Genomic DNA, 23,624 nt, shown 5'->3' on the forward strand with positions numbered 1-23,624 from the left:
GATACAATACTAAGAAATCGACTGTAAGACATCCTCCACATGTTAACTAAGAGCTAATTTTAAAAAGTTGCAGGAAATGGGTCAACAAGTGTCAAACCCAGAACAAAGGCTTCCGACAAAACACACTGAACATAATTCCGTTATTTAATCATCTTTATTTGTTAAACTATTCATTATCAAATAAAACAACATCTAAATGATAACATATAAATTATCAAGGCATGAAGGAAAACGAAGATACTGACCTAAAATATCAAAAACGTATATGATTATAAAAAATCGTATTTCAGTTGAATTGAAATTTAGCTCACCTTGCAGGAAATGGGTCGTCAGGTGCCATGTTACTGCCCTAAGTGAGATGGGCTCCTCGTGAATAACAAAACAAGAAACCGTCACAGGATTTTTTCAGACATAGGCACACCTGAAAGAGATTTGAAATCACCAGTCAGAGAAATGGAGGTATAATAGATTGTGACTTATCGGTTAGAAAAAATATTATAAATTTTGAATCCAGACCAAAACATACCACTACAATACAACATCCTGGGCTTGCATTTCAGGTGTCAATAGAGGAGGATCAATCAAATGAAAATACTGATGATAATGACTTCAATGGCGGAAACGATGACTTCAATGGCGGAAACGATGTTGATGATGACGGGGATGATGATGGAGACGATGATGATGATGACGTGGATGATGATGGAGACGATGATGATGATGGAGACTTCCATGGCGTAGATGATGATGGCGATGATGGAGATGACGGGGATGCTGGTGGCATAAATTATGGTGAACACGATATATTTAATCTACCAATCTATGAAGGGAGTAACGTCAATGTGATTCAGTACTTAGGCATGACCTCATCATTTTATGTTAAAAGTACCATGTCAAAAACAGAATTTTCTCGAATGTTATATTTTATACACTGTATTCTGCCACAACCAAACTTAACACCAAAATCGGTAAAAAGATTAGATACTTTACAGAAGTACATCACAGGAGAAATACGTGTCGAGAAAGTTTGCAAGAATGGTTGCATAATGTTCTGGCTGGAAAACCGTGACTTGATACACTGCAACAAATGTGGATCAGATGAAAAAGTTGACTTTTCATGGATGCCGCTGATCCCATATTTAAAAGGTAACTTTACAGACTAAATGTGATTATCATTTTATAGTAAATGAACTTTACGTGAAATTCTTGAATCTAATTCATAAGACAAGAATTTAATAAAAAATGCTATCTAATCCTAGGACAGTTTGAACATTTTAATATGTCTCGAAGAGTAACGGAATACATAAGACAAAATGATGGCGACAGGTAAATAAATATTTATTAACAATCTCTCTAGCTAATATGTTTAATTACATTTTGAGAAACATGTTTTACCAATTTCGAATTCATGAAAACACTATTGATCCTTTTCATAGAATATACAGCACACATCAAACGGATTCATGGCAGGCTTTATACTCTGAAGATGGAATGTTCAATGGCGATAGGAGAAGCCTGGCATTATTCCTGGCAATGGATGGAACAAATGCTTTCAAAAAGAAAAAACATTCAATCTGGCCAATTATGATCAATTTTTTTAATCTGAGGTGAACGATTTGTTTGGATATCTTTGTAATTCTGACACTCTAAAGGGGTCATTCAATTATTACGTACGCATTAGGGGAGGGGAGGGGTCACTGCAATTGCATAGTGTAATGCTTAATGTATATGCAAATATGGCCGATTTTGCGTACAGATGGAGAGGGGGGTTGAAAAATTCAAATTTCATGCGTACGTAATAAATGAATGATCCCTAACTGACATTCTAACTCTGATAAACAAAGTTTGCCCAGGTATTGAAATATAATGCTAGCTAATCGATTATTAATGCAAATAATATTTGAATTTTTAGACCCTCTGAAGGAAAAAAATGTGAAAACACATTTATCTATGGTATAATGGATTTAGAAAGAAGAAAGAGTATAAATGGTTTCTTGGAACCGTTGATTAAAGAACTTAACATCTTGTATAATGGAATCGACACATTCGATGGCACAAATAACGAACAATTTGTATTGAAGGTAAAACAATGCATTGTGAACCCATCAAAACAATGGTATTGTTCAGTATGAAAAATTCTCCTATGTGACCTTTTAATTGAAATACTTCGTAATCTAGGCCAAGTTAATCATGGTTCGCGGAGATTATGAATCGCATTGCTTAGCGCTGATGCACCAGCCTGCCAGTGGATTCAACGGCTGCATTAAATGTATGAACCCTGGAATCCATCAAAATCGAAGGCAAGGCAATTTTTTTACGATACATAGACCTATATAAACTAGGGGTCCAGGGACACCATGCCCACTTGGGAAGTGGTTCCAAATGCTCAACAATCTATCAATATGTAAAAAGTGTTGATCTTGGCGAACAACAATGGCTGCCAGTCGGCCATCTTGATTTTGACAGGGCCAGTTTTTGGGCTGAAGATGTGTCTAGGGTAGATACATGTGTCAACCAAATATCAAGACATTACATTGAAGCGTCTTAAAAACTTCCCAAAATAACTGGATTCCGTCTACGGACGGACGGACGGACGTCCCAAGTGGGCTAAAAAGACAAACATCATAAATACTGATACTGAATATTGTTCTAGATATTTACCACATGACCACATAAACCGCGGAGTAGGACCATTTATTAGTGACGATGGCAATAACACAAACAACATCAATGAAATCCGTCAACAACCTGTAGCCAAGACACACGACATGTTGATGAGAAGCGCTTACAGAGTTGACAACGGTACCTGTATCAGAGAATAGCAATTATCAATAAAAGAGGTAAAAAAATGTTAATATTTTCGATTTGAAATTTTAGGTCTCATTAGGCAAGAAAATGGTATAAAAGGAAGATCGATTTTCTTCAGTTTGGAAGGGTTTAACGTCAAAGAGTATTTTGCATTATAATCCAATAAGCGGCATGTTAGAGAAATTTGTCGAAGTATTCATTGGCGCAGAAAGAAGAGATGGTAAGGCAGTTCGACAGTATGAAGAAGTTCTTCAAAGAAATGATCAATGTTGGGTATGCAATGCAACACTTGTATACATAAGTAACATGGTCCATCCACCATGGAATCTCTTCGTGACAAATTCTCTTTCAGTTACTAGACGATAATGCACCACAAGCTGCGTGGAATTTAACCATTGATGAAAAAAGATTGGTCAAAGAGAGGTGGCAAACTATAAAGGCTCCACTAGGGTGTTCGTTTTTTCAGGATGCTAATCCTCTTGAGCCGATATCAAACGTTAAGTCTTACGATTAGATTGAGGTAGCACTGTTCACGATATCACGTTTTACTTACCTTAACACCTTACTTGAAATACTTCTACTACATTCTTTGTAATTTAGGGTGCCATTCATGGACCACTTGTATTTTGTCTGCGTGGTATGTTAGGTGAAGCACAACGTACAACATTCTTTACTTACTGTAAATTGATTGAAAGTAAGCATTAATGAATGAGAAAATCATTCAGTTCAAAATCTATTGAGTAATCAAGATTGTTGTTTACAGGATCAGGACATGTGATTTTCGGTATTTCAGAAATCTTTACCGCAAATACAGATCGCGAATGGGATGATTTGACAATAAACATCAGTTCAATGCTAGTTGGCATAGAGAGAAATTATCTAGCATCATTGTTAACTTTACATTGTCACAATCATCACCACCTCATTCAATCTATCAGAAGATTTGGAACCGAACATTCAATTACCATGTTTTCTGCCGAGTCATGTATCCACAAGATCAAGTCACTGATAACAGCTAAAAAAAACGTAGAGAAAAGTTTTATGAAGAAAAACAAGGTAGCAACTAAAGACTTATTTCGGAATTATCACTGCATTTAAGAGACGTACCTTTTAATGAAATGTACATTGGAAGTTGTTTTCACCTATCTTCGGTACAAATTATTTTCAGGCTTTTCTTGTCTACAATGCAGCAAGACATTTGCCAAATGTTAATGTGCCATTTCAATTAAGAGCTTTATGGTCCAATGTAAGTATTAAATTATGATATCAAATCATCAATGGTATCTGAAACAAATTATCTTGTTTGTTTCAAACAGGACTTTCCAAATGAAGATCAAGGCAGGATCAGAGCCTCTATGACCTATTTAGAATACGTTAACGGCAATTTCGATTCCAACTTGTTTGGTCGCTCAGCTGTAGAAATAGATCATCAAATGCTACAAGATCTACAGGAATATTTCGAAGGGTACAAAATGACAGAAGTTCATCAATATTCACAACTTACCACTGACGCACTAAGCATTTCATATTACTTGTTATTCCAGCAACGAAATAGACGCAGTACAAAAATACGACCAGGCACTACTTCCAGACCACGACGCAGAAATGCTCTACAATTTCAGAACAGAAAGGTGAGAATGCTAACAATTTCTGTCAGAATATTTAGCCATGGTTAACACACAAGATACACTAATCAATAATTATGCCTTATTGGCTTTTAAAAGTTATGAAGTAAGACTCAGATGCACGACACGAAGCAGTTTTATACAGATAGAATTCGAAGAAAATGCTTGTAGAAAAAATAGGAGGAATCAAGTTTTCGTGGAGGGAGAGCTAAGATATACGTACATTGCAAAAATCTTTTGCTTTATAAAATGCAATGGAGAAGTATGTACATTGTATGTTTTAAGTGGAATCCGAGAAAGTTTAATTCACTTAAATTCATTGAGCAATCATCTGCTGATATATTTTCAGGAACTGGCGGTTATATCATGTTTCGATAGGCCGCATATGGATCGTGCAACTGGATTTTGGTGGGCGGATGTAAGGGAGGAATTATTCCCTCCAACTATCATGCCTTTACAGCATTTACTGAAATGCCAAATAATGATAGCCAAAGAACATTTCAAAATATGGGCACTATCGTTAATATAATGAAAGCTGATGGCAGGTAGTGACTAATTATTATTTGTCAACTGACCTGTTACAGTTAATTGAAAATGACGAATCGATGGATTCAATAAAAATATTTTTCTTTAAATTGAATTGGATTAATATTGATAGATTTTCCTTTCATTTGGGCATTTACCATGGTTTTATCTCCGTCTTAAAAGTATATTAAATTGAAAGGATTTTAGAATTTGATAATCGAAACAAACAAAACACGATACCTAAGGAAAATTGCGCAATCACACCATCCACGCAAAAATTCCAGTAGCATCCAACTCGTTGCCCTTGACCTAGTGAATAAAGTAACGGAAAAATTAAAATCTAGGGCTCAAAATAAATAATGTCTATAATCTAGTGAATAGCCGATTATATTTAGTAAAATATTAAGGAAATGATTTTATTCATCTTCATATCCACATAAATATCGACATATGCAAGAAATCTCATTCAATTATTTTGAACTGAATAGTAATTGACGCTACATAGATAAACATTCGTCTGCTTGTCATTTTGCTGTCGGACGTGCTACAGTCGTTTCTTCCGACCGAATTTATATCTTATCAAAATGAATAACATTGAAATGATTGACGATTTTCTTTCAAATCCCGAGGTAAGGAAAACCATCCTGGTATTCAATAAATAGTATGTTTTAAAAGGCCAATAATTTGATTTGTTGACTGATCACTTGAGTAAGTTTCCATTTGCTTTAAAATTTTTGAATTTTTCATAATCAAAAACTCTAAGATCTGTTTTTTTAGATGCTGTCAACGATAGACACAAATGGTACGTACTTGATTTATCATATTTTCACCAATATTCCAAAATCGCTTTTTCTTTCGTTAATACTTAAGTTATAATTATATTTCAGCCATAACCCAAATGTTGGATGACGCCGAGCCTGAAGAGGTCAATGAAATAACCGATGAACCAAAAAATAACAGCACTTACAAAAGAAAGGAAATAAATGTTAGTATTTTGATTACAAGCAGGCCTAATACCAAAGCAATAGTAATTGGAATATCAGGGGTTCAGATCAGAGGACGAGAGGACGAGACACCACTCATCACCACAAGTAATTTTTTTTCCTAATAAATGGGAGATAGAAAAGCATTCTTAGCAACAATAAATAACAGAATAAAACCAGCAAAAAAACAATTTGAAATAAAAAAGTTAATTGATGTTACAAAAGAAATTGAACATAAAATATTGAAATTAGAAAAGGTTAAAACTAAATATGGAGATAAAATATCAGCTAATTTAAGCTACTGTAATGTTAGTACATCGCGAGAATTTAAAGTGTTTTTACCTGATAAATGGGTTTCATTGAGTACAGAGGAATTAAAAGATTTAGAAGGATTTAAAATAATCTATCATGGGAAAAATGAAGACGGTCATCATGATTTAGAAATTGTTGATTAAATAAAAAATAAAAATAATGAATATCTAAATATGACCTTAGTCGTTTTACGAACAACTACAATCATACCAGTCAAACATCTGTTACATGTTATTATAAGAGAGTGCTTCATTTGAATATTGATCGATCAAACAGGTGTTGCAATTCAACGTTGTTGTTATATTGGATAGCTAGCAGTTATATAATAAGCACGCAGTACATACAACACACAGGATACATTCTCTCTCGTGATTAAAAGGAATATTTCGGTGTTTTTAAGGTAAGTTTTAGCAAAATTGCCCTATCCTCGACCTACAGAGTTTTCAGGGGATAAGCATCCCATTATTGAAAGGCGCCACGGGACGCTTATCCCCCGTCATTTCTACTTACACCCCGCGACCCACGTCAACCGGGATCTCCTTCAATGATTGGCAGAAATCACATTATATTAAAGGCGCCTAATGTAATTTCTACCAATCTCGAAATTCGAAACCGAAGGAGAAACCCGGAGAGTGGACGAAGGTGCATTTTCAAAATGCCTCTGCTGGCCAGAGCTACTCCAGAATTGGAATGAATTGCCTTATATACTTAGCTAAAACACCTAAGTAAATGTTGTTGGTGATAAAAAAATATATGAAATTTGAAATTATAAATTATTCCGAATGAAAAGAATATAAGAATTAAAACTGATTAATGAATTATGGATTTTTAACTTAATTATGATATAATTTTTAATTAAATTAGTAATCAATTACTATGTTAATTGATTAACAAATTCAAACTCAAATTCAAATATTCATTTTAGTATCACACCCAGTGCTGCCATCTTTCAATTTAAGAAAAAACTAATAATAAGAAACGACTGTAATACAATATTCAAGTAAAAACTTCAAATTAAAAAAACAAGATAAATTAATAAAAATAATGAATATCTAGAATCCGAAATGACTTATCTGGACAATTTAATTGCTCCGCATAGATGGTGCCATAAACGGCACCCACACAGTGATAGACAAAAGTAGTGAGATATTCAATTATTTTTTTAAATTTTTTTCTAAAATATTAATCCATTTTTTTTATTGTCAATTTTGGAATTTCAGAAGTATTTTCATTTTTAATAGCAGTTGTTTCAGAATTATTAATATCATTAAATTTATTTGATTTCTTATACCAATTACACCCAATCAAAATGAATACAATTACAAATCCAACCGTACAATATAGATATTTATCAAATATTCTATCATTAGAAGGAGTAGAAATAACAATATTTTCACTATTTTTATCAACATTTTTAGGGTTTTCTGTTATTTCACAGAAAACCCTATTGATATCCGCGTGATTATTATTATTATTATTTTCTTCCACACTATTTTTACCAAAAGAACATAGGCTTTGTTACCTACCGCTGTCTCATATACAATCCATATAATATCGTTCAGCTCACTGAGATCTACAAATAGCCCGCGTGTTTTTTCACGAATCATCGTTACAAAAGCGCTGTCGGGCCGTAAACTTCGAAAATTTAGCCCCATTCAATGGGGCGACATGTTTTTCGAGTCGTCATCCCGAAATCAACCCGCAGGCCGACTGTCACTTCGATTATCAATTCAAGTATAAATGAACTAATTTATTCTTCAAATACAGTCGCGGTCTTCAAACGGTGATTTTAACAATAGCCCATTTTCCTCATCAAATCATATTACCGATACACTGGAAATTTACTACTTTAGATTTTAAAAGCACTGTCGAGCCGTAAACATCGACGAATCGACGTGTGTTACTACATCGTCGTTCCGGGGATCAGCTGCGAGTTTCTCCTCATCATGAGAATCAAATCGAGTACAAATTAATTTATTACTACCAGTGATTTGGCTGCGGGTTTCAAGGAGTTAGTATAACAATACCTATTTTTCTTTACCGAATTAACCGTGTATTTACTAAGATAAATCTTTAGTGTACCGGGGAATCGTAGGCCTAAACTAAACACGCCGAAGAGATATAGCGGAGAAAAGCTGTTATGTCGACGAGGTATCAAAATAAAAGAATATACTACTTTATTCGGCCGCGGGCTTCAACCTCTATATCAATAGCATCAATACTCTATATTTCCTACAGTACATACCGATCATTGTCAAATGCACAAGGTATTTACTAAATACAAGTATATAACACAATCCTATCCGTATGCTGGACTCACACTTAACATTCGGAGTAAGCGTTCGCTGTGGGGGAAAGGGATCGTTCGAGTCATATCAAACTGCAGAGTGCGCACGGGGCCGTGCGCAGGAGGCCACGCGCAGGGGGCCGCTTTAATAAAGTGAAAACCACACGATATTATTTACGAAACGGCAATACATATACATAGTAGTATGCGATATGAAACTACTCCTACTTCTACCAATTAATCAAATGCATAACCACCATCAACCAGTTTATGATTTTACCATCGAGATGCGCATAAAATGGTACACTAAGAACAGTATACAGAGTATATAGTATACAGAGTTCGCTGTGTCGCTTGAAGTGTTTATCGAGTTTGACGCGGCTTCAGGCCTATCGGTACTGACCTTTACTGTCTCAAACAAACACAGTACAATTGTTGCGTTTATTGACGGACTCATTGGATTGAACTTCAAAAAAAATTTACGATATTTAGGTGGGTTGTTAAATTCAATAGGCCTACGACCAATCTGTCCGGATGTTAGGCCTACGCATATACAAAGGCCTACATAGGCTAGTAGCCTCTACTAGGTTAAGCGTTCGCTGTGGGGGAAAGGAGATCGTTCGCTGTGTCGCTTGAAGTGTTTATCGAGTTTTACGCGACCTTAAGGCTTTAGTATGGTGGCTGATAAGGGCCATGCGTAAACAAAAACACGTATATGCAAATGAGGGCGACATTATGACCAAACGACAAAACTAAAATAACGCGACAAAACAATAATTTTGTTTTGTCGCCCGCGACAATTCATTATTTTGGTTTTATCGCCCGCAACAATTCATTAGTTTGGTTTTGTCGCCCGCGACAATTCAAGATTTTGGTTTTTCTGCCGCGATAATTCATTTTTTGGATTTGTCGCCCGCGACAATTCAATATTTTGGTTTTGTCGCCCGCGCCAATTCATTATTTTGGTTTTATCGCCCGCGACAATTCATTAATTTGGTTTTGTCACCCGCGACAAAACAATATTTTGGTTTTGTCGCCCACGACAATTCAATAATTTGGTTTTATCGCCCGCGACAATTCATTATTTTGGTTTTATCGCCCGCGACAATCCATTATTTTGGTTTTGTCGCACGCGACAATGGCGACAATTCAAGATTTTGGTTTTATCGCCCGCGACAATTCATTTTTTTGGATTTGTCGCCCACGACAATTCAATATTTTGGTTTTATCACCCGCGACAATTCATTATTTTGGTTTTATCGCCCACGACAGTTTTTTTTTCTTTATACCGCGGTTTTATCGCCTGCGACAATTCATTATTTTGGTTTTATCGCCCGCAACAATTCAATAATTTGGTTTTGTCGCACGCGAGAATGGCGACAATTCAAGATTTTGGTTTTATCGCCCGCGACAATTCATTTTTTTGGATTTGTCGCCCACGACAATTCAATATTTTGGTTTTATCGCCCGCGACAATTCATTATTTTGGTTTTATCGCCCGCGACAGTTTTTTTTTCTTTTTGTCGCGGTTTTATCGCCTGCGACACTTCAATATTTTGGTTTTATCGCCTGCGACAATTCATTATTTTGGTTTTATCGCCCGCGACAATTCATTAGTTTGGTTTTGTCGCCCGCGACAATTGAATATTTTGGTTTTGTCACCCGCGACAATTCATGATTTTGGTTTTATCCCCTGCGACAATTTATTGTTTTGGTTTTATCGCCCGCGACAATTCATTAGTTTGGTTTTATCGCCCGCGACAATTCAATATTTTGGTTTTATCGCCTGCGACACTTCAATATTTTGGTTTTATCGCCTGCGACAATTCATTAGTTTGGTTTTGTCGCCCGCGACAATTGAATATTTTGGTTTTGTCGCCCGCGACAATTCATGATTTTGGTTTTATCGCCCGCGACAATTCATTTTTTTGGTTTTATCGCCTGCGACAATTTATTATTTTGGTTTTATCGCCCGCGACAATTCATTAGTTTGGTTTTGTCGTCGTGACAATTGAATATTTTGTTTGCGTCGCCCGCGACAATTCATTATTTTGGTTTTATCGCCCGCGACAATTTTTTTTTTTTGTCGCGGTCTTATCGCCTGCGACACTTCAATATTTTAGTTTATCGCCTGCGACAATTCATTATTTTGGTTTTATCGCCTGCGACAATTCATTAGTTTGGTTTTGTCGCCCACGACAATTGAATATTTTGGTTTTGTCGCCCGCGACAATTCATGATTTTGGTTTTATAGCCCGCGACAATTCATTTTTTTGGTTTTATCGCCTGCGACAATTTATTATTTTGGTTTTATCGCCGCGACAATTCATTAGTTTGGTTTTATCGCCCGCGACAATTCAATATTTTGGTTTTATCACCCACGACCATTCATTATTTTGGTTTTATATTTTGTTTTTATCGCCCGTGCCAATTTTTTTTTTGGTTTTGTCGCCCGCGACAATTCAATATTTTGGTTTTGTCACCCGCGACAATTCATTATTTTGGTTTTATCACCCGCAACAATTCAATATTTTGTTTTTATCGCCTGCGACAATTCATTATTTTGGTTTTGTCGCCCGCGACAATTCATTATTTTGATTTTCTCGCCCGCGACGATTCAATGTTTTGTTTTTGTCGCCCGAGGCGATTCATTATTTTGGTTTTGTCGCCCGTGACAATTCAATATTTTGATTTTGTCGCCTGCAACGATTCATTATTTTGGTTTTATTGCCCGCGACAATTCAATATTTTTGTTTTATCGCCCGCGACAATTCATTAGTTTTGTTTTATCGCCCGCGACAATTCATTAGTTTGGTTTTGTCGCCCACGACAATTCAATATTTTGGTTTTGTCGCCCGCGACAATTATTTTTCAGTCCACTTGGGACTTTAGTCCCAGCGGGCTATTGCGTTCACTTTTCGTCCGTCCGTCCGTCCATAGACGGAATCCAGTTATTTTGGGAAGTTTTGAAGACGCTTCAAGGTAATGTCTTGATATTTGGTTTATACATGTATCTACCCTAGACACATCGTCAGCCCAAAAACTGGCCCTGTCAGATTTAAGATGGCCGACTGGCAGCCATTGTTCTTTGCCAAAATCAGCACTTTTTAAACATTTTCGAAGTTTTCGTGGGAAATTTTGAAGACGCTTTGATCAATTACCTTGATCTTTCGTTTATATTTGAATCTACCAAAGGCCCATCAGCATAAGAAAATTGGGTCGATCTGACTCAAGATGGCCGTCCTATGACCTTTTTAGTGCCCAAAAATGTCAATTTTGGCCAGAATTCTAGGTCACGTAGCTTCCTACTGGTTTGCCATTTCTCATTGCAATTGCTGATGGGTATTCTTTAGAGAGGGATGTTTTATACCTGGGACAGGTATCATTGATCAGCCAATTATGACGCAATTGGCGGCCATCTTGGTGTCATCAGTACTCATTCGTAGGTGGGAAAACAGTTTTTCCACATTAAATTGATACCTAAGCATATTGTGTTACTATATTCAATTGGAAAGTTGCAGCCCATAACGTGTTCTATGATTTTGGTGAGTTTCAAGGTCATTGGTTTTTGTATGTGGCCATCAGGGGGCGTTGAATAATACAATAACTTAGTATTGCTATATTTGTACCAAGGCATATTTTGTTACCATGATCGATTCATTATTTTGGTGTTATCGCCCGCGACAATTCAATATTTTGTTTTTGTCGTCCGCGACAATTCATTATTTTGGTGTTATCGCCCGCGACAATTCAATATTTTGGTTTTATCGCCCCCGACAATTCATTATTTTGGTTTTATCGCCCGCGACAATTCATTAAGCCATTTTTAGATTTTATTTTCTTTTCACCTACCATTTATATAACAAAAAAATTAGTTGTGATGTTGTAACTAGAATTCAACTAGAATGTAACTAGAATTCAACTAGATTAACAAGCTAGTTGAAATATTGTTGTTTTTGTTTATTTCTTGTTAAATCTAGTTGATTTTTGTTTCAACTACTAACAACTAGAATTCAACTAGAATGTAACTAAAAATATACTAGATTAACAAGCTAGTTGAAATATTGTTGTTTTTATTTATTTTTTTGTTACAACTACCAATAACTAGAATTCAACTAGAATGTAACTAGAATTCAACTAGATTATTAAGCTAGTTGAATTTAAATAAATTCATATTTAAATGGGTGTTGTAATCTAAATAGTAATTTTGATCTTTTAATATTTTTCAACTTATCCATATATTCATTATGTAAATCATGTGGAATAATATCATTTTCCTCAAGTGCATTTTTCATCGATTTTCTATCTTTATTGTAGAATAAAACTAGAAATCTTATATTCTCCCTAAAGTCTTTAACAATTGAATTATATTTTTGATTTAAAACCCATGTTGTTATCCCAAAATGTCTAGAGAAAGCTAAATAACATAACTCACTTTCTCTCACTTTTGAATCATGTAAATTTGCGCAATCATCTATGATAAATAATGTATTTGATCCTTTATAAATATCAATTGCTATTTTTATACAATTATCTAAATTTTCTTTTACTGTTTTAGGATCTAATATAATAAATTTATTATTTCTAGTAATATTTCTATCATAAGTTTGATTAAATTCATATGTTGGACAAAATAATACTATATTATCAAAATAATTTTCATAAACAGTTTCTAATAAATTTAATATAAAATAAGTTTTTCCACAATTTGTTACACCAGAAATGAACATATTATGAGGTTCAAATATAAATAATTCCTTATTCATTTATATATTTTTAATTTTACTTGACAATATCCATTCATTGAATTTATCTGGCCATCCAACCCATTTTACTAAAGAATATTTTTTTCTTTTAACAGTTTTTGTTTTTTATACTTTTTCAATTTTATATTCTTGTTCTAGATTTTCAGTAGTTAAACTCAATTCTTCTTCATAAAAATACCCATCAACTTCTTCACCATCTAAATCTTCTAATTTATAGACATATGGTTTTGTTATTACCTTTTTTATTTTATACATTTCCCTAGTAAAATTTCGATCGTATCCTTTGTCAAATATCTTTTTATACTTAGAAATTCTAACATTTTGACCAACTTTAAATTTAGGTTCACCAAAATCATCTACAAGAAATGCTCCATATAAATTATTCCAAACAATTTCAGCATTTTCAGGTTTTCTAGCATCAATAGGTTTCATTCCAATAGAAGAATGATAAGAATTATTATATCCTTCTATCAATTTTGGTAAAACATCAATCCATTTTAAAAGTATTATTTGCTGTAAAATATTTCCACATTCTTGTTCTTAATGTTCTATTAAATCGTTCAACAACTGCTGCTTTTTTATCCGATTTTGTTGAAAAATATTTAATATTATGATTGTCTAAGAGTTCATGAACAAGTGAATTATCAAACTCTTTTCCATCATCAAATTGTATTTTTTCTGGTTTTAGTTTATCATCCGAAAGAAATTTTCTTGAAACATTTGATGTTTGTACAGCATCTTTTCTATAAAGTGGGAAGCTTTACATAACGACTAAAAATATCAATTATATTCAATAACCACCAATAATCATCATTATCTTTCTTAACATTTTTCATATCAATTAAATCTCCTTGCCACTGTTGATCTACATAACTTACCATAGTTTTACGAGTTTTATATTTTCTAACAATTTTTTTATGTGTTGTGTATGTTGGTTGTTCTAACATAAATTCATTTATATCTTTATATTTAACTAAATTTTGTGGGATTATCTTATCTAATTTATCTTGTTTTACTTGACGCCATATATTTTTGGTAGAAGAATAAGCAACCGAACTCTCAGGGTTGTAATATAAATTTCTTAAATATTGTTCTTTAATATTAGGAGTTTTTTTTTACCGCCCATTTATATATCCTTAATTTTAACTTTATATTTCTAATATTGAATACTATCTAATTGAGAATTTACAATATTTAATTGTGCGTCAGATATAATATAAATGTGCATTTTAAAATTCAAGCTTCCTTTTTTCTTTTTCATGAATAATTGTATTCCATCTTTAGTGTTCTGTAGTTTTTTCCCAGAACCATGTAATGAATTATCCTCTGTTGTTCTAAAATCTAACCATAATGCATATTTATTACCGGTATAATAATCAATTTGATTAATATTACAATTTTCAAATGATTTTACTTTTTCATTCATAAAATGTTTTCTAATTTCTGGCCATTGATCTATCATTCTCATTCCTTGACAAAATATTTTATTTGCTATTCCTTCGATTGTTATTTCTACTTTTGTTATTTCAGGATTATAATAATTATCTACCTTTATTGCGCCATTAGTATATGTTGCAATGGTAAAAAATATTAATATACCTTTAATCGATCTTCTTGGGAAGTTAATATTCTCATTAATTATGTCATCATTTGCATTAATAGTTACAGTTTTAAATTTATCAATATTATCATATAATAATGAAAATCCTTGATTGTATTGAGTTTGAATTGTGCTAGCAATATTTTCATTAGTTACTGTGTTATATTGTAAACATATATTCGATAATTTATAACCCATATCTTTAACAACGCTAGATAATACAATTTCATTTACAGGAGCAAATGTTATCTCAAATATAATATCTTCTTGAATTGCATATTTATATAAAGGTGCATTATTATTTATCAATTCAAAGTCTAATGGAATTTTATATTTGCTTCCATAAATCTTTTTAATCAAATTATCTACGTCATTAGTTACTACTGCATTATTGGCTTCAGATCTTAATTTATTTTGGTTTTCTGATTGGATACCTTGAAATATCATATTATTTCTATTTTCTTTAGTTAACCATAAATCTTTATAATGTGCAAATAAATTATAATCATCTAATGAGAAAACTGTTTCTGGTCCAATCTTTATAGTTAATTTTTTAATCAAATATCTTCCAACATTATCAACAACATAATTATTATTATTACCAGTTACTTTTATATCGGCTGATAAATAAATACTATTTGGAACATAAAAAGTATTTTGTGTTAATCTAGGAATTCTAACATATAAAGTTTCATCGGGATTAATATTTGAAGGATTATGAGTAATTATATGATGAGATCTTTGTGCTTTAATAGCATTAGATATTCTATGATTCTTAGAAGGATTGATATAACTCCCACTCATTTATTTAACAAAAAAATTAATTATTTATTTTTTATCATGGTTACTTGATATTTTTTGATATCATATTTACTAAACCAAAAATAATAGCACTTACAATTGTAATTAAAAATAAAATAATATGTTCAGCAGCAAAGTTAAGAATATTCCCAGCAGATTTCAATATAAAACCAACAATTGATGCAATAATTCCTGGTAAAGCTGCAGCAGATTTTTTAGATAGTTCCCATAAATATTTTGCTAATTTCTTTAAACCATCTTTAACTTTATCTTGTATAGAATTATTATCTGGGGGTTTATCTGGTTTATTTGGAGTAGGAGTAGATTTTAAAGCATTTGATATTGCTAAACCAATTGTTGTAAATAACATAGTTACAGCTGTTAGAATTGAAAGAATTGTTATTCCTTCTAATTTAAATAATAATTTTATCCTATCTTTTAATGATATTTTAGAATTTGGTTTTATCAACAAATCTTTAAAAATAACTTTTAATCTATTAATATTATAATCATATGATTTTAATAATAATTTAATTTCTTCTTTTTGTAATTCTATGTTATATTCTAAATCATCTTTTTCTTTTCCTAAATATGCATTTCTTTTTTTAAATTCAATTTCTTCAATAACTTTATTATCTCTATCTAATTTTAATTGTTCTATTTCTTTATTTTTATCAGTTAATTCTTTTTCTAAAGTTCTAATTTTTAAATCTCTTATACTTTTATCATGCGCAATTTTATCAGATGCATGTCTTATACTTTCAATTTCTCTAATTGCTTTATCAGAAAATATATCTAAATCTTCTAATTCTTGATCTGTTGCATCAATTAATCCATTCGGTAAAAGTTTTTCAATTGGAACTTTATTTGATTTAAGTTTACTAGTTTTGGAAGTTATATTCTGTTCAGAAGTTGTTTCTGTTTCTGATTTCTTTTTGATTATTTCAAATAATTCATTAATTCTTTGTTTAAATACGTCTATATTATCATCTATTTCTTTTTGTGTAACATCAGTTATTTCATTACTATTACTTATTATTTTAATTTTATCTGGTTTCAAACTTTTCAAAGTTGATTCCGCGAATATTTTTTTTTTATTTTTAGAAGTGATATCAATATAATAATCACCTTTCAAACGATAATAACATTTACCATTATCTAAAAATTTTAATTGATCTGCTAAAAGTCCAACGTCTTCATCATTTATATTAAGTTTAGATTTTTCAATTAAATCTTCTAATTTAGGTATTTTGTTTAAATTAAGTATTAGTACTTCTAATTTAGGTATTTTGTCTAAATCTTGTTTTACTAAATCGGGGTCTAAATTTTCAGGATTTAATTGTGATTCTGCATTTTTAATATAATCAGGCATATTTAAATTATTATTATATTCTGGCTCATTATCATCATTAAAACTTGTTTCACTAAAATCAGGTTGTTGTTCATCACTTATACCAGGTTCATCAAAAGGATCCATTCCAATATCTTCTCCACCTTCTACATCCATTTATATAATAAAAAAATTAAAATTTAAAATATAATATTCCTCCTATAACAATTCCTATACAAGTTAAAGCTAATTTAGTATTTTCGTGGAATTTATTATCATTATCAGTTTTAATTATATCATGCTGAATATTATCAGTTTTTATATTTTCTGATGTATTGTAATCTTTTATTTTAGAATCATTATGCAATTTAATATTTTTAGTTTTAGTTTCTGTTGATCGAATATGTTTTTTGACGCCTTATAAAACGTTACCATTATGAAACCTAAACAATGTTAACCATTCAGCGTCATTTTACAAACGACAGCCGTAAATCGATGTGCAAAACGTCACAGGTCTATGTGTACACAAATAAGCTATCTGGCAAAATATTATTGACATAGATGTAGAATGGCTTCCTGTGATTATATAATGACCTATATTTGAACGTCGAAATGTTATATTGCATTGAATATCATTAGAAGACGTATTGTAATAGTAAAGGATGTATGATTATATCAGAAGCGGCAGGGATAAATATAAATGATAAGTAAATCGGATTATTCGATTAAATGGCGGATGTATACACGATTTGGAAGTCTGATATAAAAGTCAGACCCTGACGTGGGCATGCCGGTGGAATGACGAAGCTATCTACGATGTGTGTAGGGCCGGCGTGAATTTCATCAGCGGCTACAAGCGGTCAATATGAAAATGTGTAAACATATAATTTCAATATTCAAACGTTTTAGAAAATATGTTTGATATTAGGAGTATGCAGGTTTCGTGAGATTAGCAATTTATAATAGCATAGCTATCATATACGGCTCCGCGTCCTCTGATGGCATGTGTATTAGGTGACAATTCAATTCAATTCTTTATTGATCCTTATTACATTGAAATTTCGGGATAAAATTCCCAAATTCAATAAATACAAATTTTTAAATAAATTAATATAACATACATGACACACGGGTAATTCATACAGAACAACATAAGCATGTTATTTTAAATGACAATGTCTACTTCAACCCACCCAGACTCAAGACTCTAGGATATCGAGTGACAGCCAAACCCGTGGCCCGGGCCGGCTGGCTAGGCCACACGATATGCTCGAAGTCATGATGAAGCAGACATCAGAAGAGCTCGTTCTTCAACCATGGAGGCAATGAAGTTGCAGACCAGCTTAGAGGCATAAGTAAATGAAGTCGGTCGCAGGTTCGCGATCAATTATTGAGAATTTTCAATAAAAAAATTTAAACTACTACTAAGGTCGAAGACCCGCTGTATCATCTACCCAATCGCCAAATCTCATCATTCCCCAAATTTCGATTTCAAATTTGCAATTCCACATTAGCTTAGTCCAGAAATTATACATTTTTTTCGCAGGCGTCAAATAATTTTTTAAAATTAATTTTCTTGTTTATTTTTTTCACCTTCCATTAATTTTGGAGCAGTGATAATCTTTTTATTTATATCATTTAATGCAAATGAATTATTTATTGTTGCAGTTTTAATTAGATTATTATAACCAATTATATTTCCCATCTTTAGTACTAAATCATTAGAAATAATTAATAGATTAGGGCCTATACAATAATTTAGTCTTACATGTGATTTATCTAAATAATTGTGATATCTTACAATGTTTTCTGGAATCGATCTATTTTTATCATTATGAATAGAATCTTCAAACAATACTTTGAATTGTTTCTGTGTATCAAATGATGTATTCAAATTTCCAATTATTGGGGATCTTGTTTCAACTTGCGCACCTAAAATACATATCAAATAAGTTCTAATAGATTGATTTATTCTTTGTATACCTGATTTTGTAAAACCTTCATTATTTTCTAAAATGAAATAAACCCAACCATTATTGTTTTCTTGTTTTAAATTATCATAAAATGTCGGTAATTTATTGAAATTTAATGTTTCTAAATCCTTAGTTTCTATTTTACCATAACCTAATTTATTATTATAGATATTATAAAAGCTATTAGATGGTATGGGAAGTGCACAATATTCTGCAATCTTTTTAGGGCAAGGAAGTGATCTTATTGTTCCAATTTTTGTTCTAAAATCAGAATTATTTATATCTATATTAAATTCATTACAAATTTTATAAAACTTTGATAAATTAATATTATTATCTAATTCTTTAAAATACCTAGATCCTGGTAAAGCGCACTCTAATTCATTTAATATTATTCTGATTTGAAAGTAAGTATGAAATCTAAACAAACTTTGAATTAATTTATATTTAGAATTATTCAAATGATCATTCCAACTAATTCCACATCCTGTTGTTGCACAATAAACAGCAATATACTTCATATTAGATTTTAATAACCATTTTCATCTTTCATTTTTTTAAAATTAATTAAATAAACATGAAATATATTTTCCATCTTTGCATTAAAATTATTACTTTCAGTAACATAAATATATAAATCAATTAATGAATTTAAAACTTCATTTCTATATGTAATATCTTTATTAAAATCTATTGCTGGAATATGATATTTAATTGATTTATTATATTGGAAAGCTTTTGGAAAACTATCTACCATTTATATAATTAAAAAATTAATAATTTATTAATTGTTTTAATAATTTATCTTGTTCTTCAACTGTTATATGACCATTTAAACTTATTATATAATCTAGTGTATTCTTTAATTTATTAATTTCTTTTATATTAGTTTTAATTTTTTCTTTATTACTTTTTATATTTAATTTTGAACTTATACCAGTTAATACACTTGAACGTAATCCTAATACACCAATTGATATAGCTAAAGGTGTTAATGGACTGAATATTGCTAGAAATTTTATTACAGAACTAATTGTAACCGAACCACTTATAATCAAATAATATATAATTTTACTTTTTGAATATTTTTTTCTTTTTAACTTTTAAGTCGCTTTCAAATTCTAATATTTGTTTTTCTAAATATATTTTTAATTTAGTTTTATTTATATCATGAGGAATAATATCAATATTATCAACTTTATCTTCCATTTATTTAGAAAAAAAATTACAAATTAGTAAATTTATACGCTACAAATATAACAATAACTGTTCCCCCTAAAATCCAAATTATTTCATATTTCTGTTGTTCTTTACTTGGGGTATAATAATCTGATAATTTAGGTTTGTATAGATGTAATTTTTCTTTATTTGTTACCGCGTTATATAAACTCATTGCATCATCAACTGATTGAAAATCTCTATGTGAAATTTTCTGATTATATAATTCTTTGTTAATGTAATCCATATAGTTTTGTCTCTTTTCTCTTTATTCTTCTGCTGCTTTATTATATTTCTCTAATGCTAAGTTATGTCTTCTTTGTTCTCCTAATGAACTATTTTTATCAATATGCTTAAATAAATAACCGCCACCAGTAAATGCTAAAGCGTTAACAATTGCTGACCCTATAATAGTTATTATTGCAGAAGCCATTTATTTAGCAAAAAAATTATGCATTTATATAGGAGGAATATATTTTTGTTTTTCTAAATAATCAATAGTTAAATTAGATAAAGTAACTGCTAATGTTAATTTTAAAATATCATTTATATCAAATCTATCAACATTAACACTTCCCATTTTGAATACTTTTTTTAATACCATTGAATAACCAACAGTTCCAACTGATAGTAATGCGCCATTATATAATCCAATTATTATCCACTTATTATCACTCATTTATTTATCAAAAAAATTACTATCTTCAAAATACATAGTTATCTTAGTGATGATTTTGACATTTATTTCATTACTAGTTTCATTTGTATATATTTCAATTATTATTTTTCTAATATCATCGATGATAAAATCTTTATCTAATTCATAAAATCTTAAAGATTCTCTAATTAAATTAGTAATCTTTTCTACATTTAAAGTTTCTTTATTTATTGTTGTTTCATACTCAAATGTTGTTTCATTAGAAAATACAATATTTTTGATTTGTGTAATTACATCATTAATGTTAAATTTCATTTCTTTCTCACGTTTAAAATCAAATCCAAAACATATACTCGGTCCAACAGTTATATTCATTTATATAATGAAAAAATTACTCTTTACATCTTATAATTAATTCATAAATTACAGGAAAGTTATTCAAATCAATTAAATAACCATTATGATTTCTTATTTCTAATTTAAAATTGTTAAATCGTGAAATACAAGGTTTAAAATCACATTCAGCTAAATTATAATTTATTTGCGTTCCAAATTGTTTAACATTTTTTAATGGTAAAATATTTAATATACTAGAATTACAAATTGTATCTTTAGTTGCTTCAAATGTTTTTGTAGGATCAATTAAATTGCTATAAATATAAAAATGTGTAAAAGGTATTATATTTGATATACCATATGTGTTTCCGTAAATAAAAGTATCTGAAAGAATTCCTAACAGCTTAGCAAAAGGTTTTTTTACCATGTAAGCATGTTTTCTTATCATCAATGAATCATCAACACTTTCGTCATCAAACTTTACTCTAATAAAATTAGAGCTCTCACTTTTCATGAATTTAATATTAAATTTAGAATCACTACCTAACATAATCCGAGCTTTTCTATTAATTTCTTTCGCTAATGTTTCTAAGTTGATAAGCTATTTTACTATTACGTCTTTCATAAATAAAAAAGGTTCTATGTTCGTCAGTTTTATCCGATATATTGTAAAATGAGTTACATAAACTTATATTTACTAATTTTAAATCTACACAATTCTTAAATTCTCTATCTAATTGAACTAATAAATTATGTGATTTATAATTGGTAAGTCTTCTTGAATCAACAAATATTCTGTAATCTTTTAATTCTACCATTATTCATAACATAAAAAAATTACCGCTCATCACTAAAAATTAATTTTAATAAAATTTTTCCTTAATAAATGGATGAGAAGATAGCATGTGAAATTTGTGGTGAACTTCTAAGAAAAAGTAATATGGCTCGACATATGAAAAAACATGATGAAAATTATAAACCCCCTTAACTAAACTGTCCAAAATGTAATAAATTATTCTCAAGAAATTATGTTAAAAAACATTCAGAGAAGTGTAAAATTAATGGCGCAACGGCGAATGTTGATAGCAATGAAAGCAATAGTAATTCTGTTGAAGTTGAACCTGAAATTATTTGGAAAAGACCTTTCTTATTCTATGATAAGGATAATATAAAAGATCATTTCTGTGAGCCTTGTCGAATAAAATATAGCCCTTAAAATATAGAAGATTGGGAGAATCATCAATTTCATAAAGTACATATAGATAAAAATTCTAATAAATTTGAAGCAGAATTCAAAGAAAGAAAAAATAAAATATTAGAAAAAATAAAATATGAGAAAACGTTACCAGATAATAAAGAAACAGTTGAAAAGTTAGAAAAACAATATAATGAATTAACAAGAAAAACATATTATTGTAAATATTGTAAATTGATTATTACAACAAGTAATTCAAATCTACATAATAGAACAATAAACATAAAGAAAACGTAAGAAAATACCAAGAGCTTAATGAAGATCTATTACCAATAAATTATAAACGAAAATGTCCACAATGTAGTTATGCGACCTTAAGACAAGAAGGTACTGTGTTATTTTGTAATGAATGTGGATGGCAAAAGAATTTATTGGGTGAAGAAAAAACTAGAAATTTTCTCATAGATCCAAAATTAAATTATCTTGATGAAATTTTCAAAATATTTTCTATAGAAGATCATACACCAGAATATATGCAATGGCTTGAAAAAATGAAAATAATAGAAAATAAAAATGGTGAAATAACTAAAAAAGATATTATAAAAACAATTATTCCATCAACATTTAACACAAAACAAAAGAAAATGTATTTATATTTATTATTCAACGATTATTGTGAAAAACCTAAATTAACAGAAGAAGATATGAAAAATATAAAAAAAATATTCAAACAAATATTAATGTATCATTTGGAAAATAGAATAACAGATTCAATAAATTATGAATTCTTTTTAAATAAGATTGTAAATTATTTAAACCAAGATATTATAATTCCATTTGATGAATTAACAAACAAAAAGAAACAAAGAGAGCGAGATGAAATGTGGAACAAGATAGAACTTTATTTAAATGAGAAAAATGGAATGGAAGAAGAACCTGAACAATTAAATGAAAATGAAGAAGCCAATAGTGATTTCGATTATGATGATGTTGATTTTATGTTTTAATAACAATAAGGTAATGTTTTTATACCATCATCTAAAATATGCCTTTTATCATCAAATGGATTCAAACTAGTTTTTTCAACTTCATTAATGTACATCTCGTGATCTTCTGATCTTAAACAATTCATTTTGTGTTTCATTACAATTGAGTTATATAAACACTTTATATAATCTTGAAATTCTATATGTTTATCAACCACATG

The 23,624-nt window shown here is 30.5% G+C and overlaps 1 protein-coding gene and 2 long non-coding RNA genes across 5 annotated transcripts in view; 2 read left to right on the top strand and 1 right to left on the bottom strand.

Moving 5' to 3' along the window:
- Positions 1-352: 352 nt before the first annotated feature.
- On the bottom strand, positions 353-4,016 carry LOC141911292 (uncharacterized). Its single transcript, XR_012620001.1, has 5 exons — positions 3,916-4,016; positions 3,774-3,823; positions 3,362-3,485; positions 2,662-2,806; positions 353-421 (listed from the first exon to the last, which is right to left on the bottom strand). It is a non-coding gene; the product is annotated as an uncharacterized LOC141911292 (long non-coding RNA).
- Positions 4,017-4,130: 114 nt separating this feature from the next.
- Positions 4,131-4,962, top strand: LOC141910512 (uncharacterized). Its single transcript, XM_074801204.1, has 4 exons — positions 4,131-4,273; positions 4,353-4,439; positions 4,533-4,695; positions 4,783-4,962. Exons 1-4 carry the CDS (start codon positions 4,164-4,166, stop codon positions 4,960-4,962), a joined length of 540 nt encoding a protein of 179 aa, XP_074657305.1. The 5' UTR covers positions 4,131-4,163.
- A 3,825-nt stretch (positions 4,963-8,787) lies between these two features.
- The window catches only part of LOC141911172 (uncharacterized), a 35,361-nt gene continuing 20,524 nt past the window's right edge, over positions 8,788-23,624 (top strand). The window contains exon 1 of one of the 3 annotated variants that reach the window (XR_012619988.1): positions 8,788-8,841. This is a non-coding gene — a long non-coding RNA (uncharacterized LOC141911172). Of the gene's footprint in view, positions 8,936-8,955; positions 9,033-23,624 lie in introns of those variants that run through there. The other 2 variants (XR_012619986.1, XR_012619987.1) reach the window with 2 other exon arrangements.

The sequence above is a fragment of the Tubulanus polymorphus genome, chromosome 9 (assembly GCF_964204645.1).
Source record: "Tubulanus polymorphus chromosome 9, tnTubPoly1.2, whole genome shotgun sequence".
In the NCBI taxonomy this organism is placed as follows: Eukaryota; Metazoa; Nemertea; class Palaeonemertea; order Tubulaniformes; family Tubulanidae; genus Tubulanus; species Tubulanus polymorphus.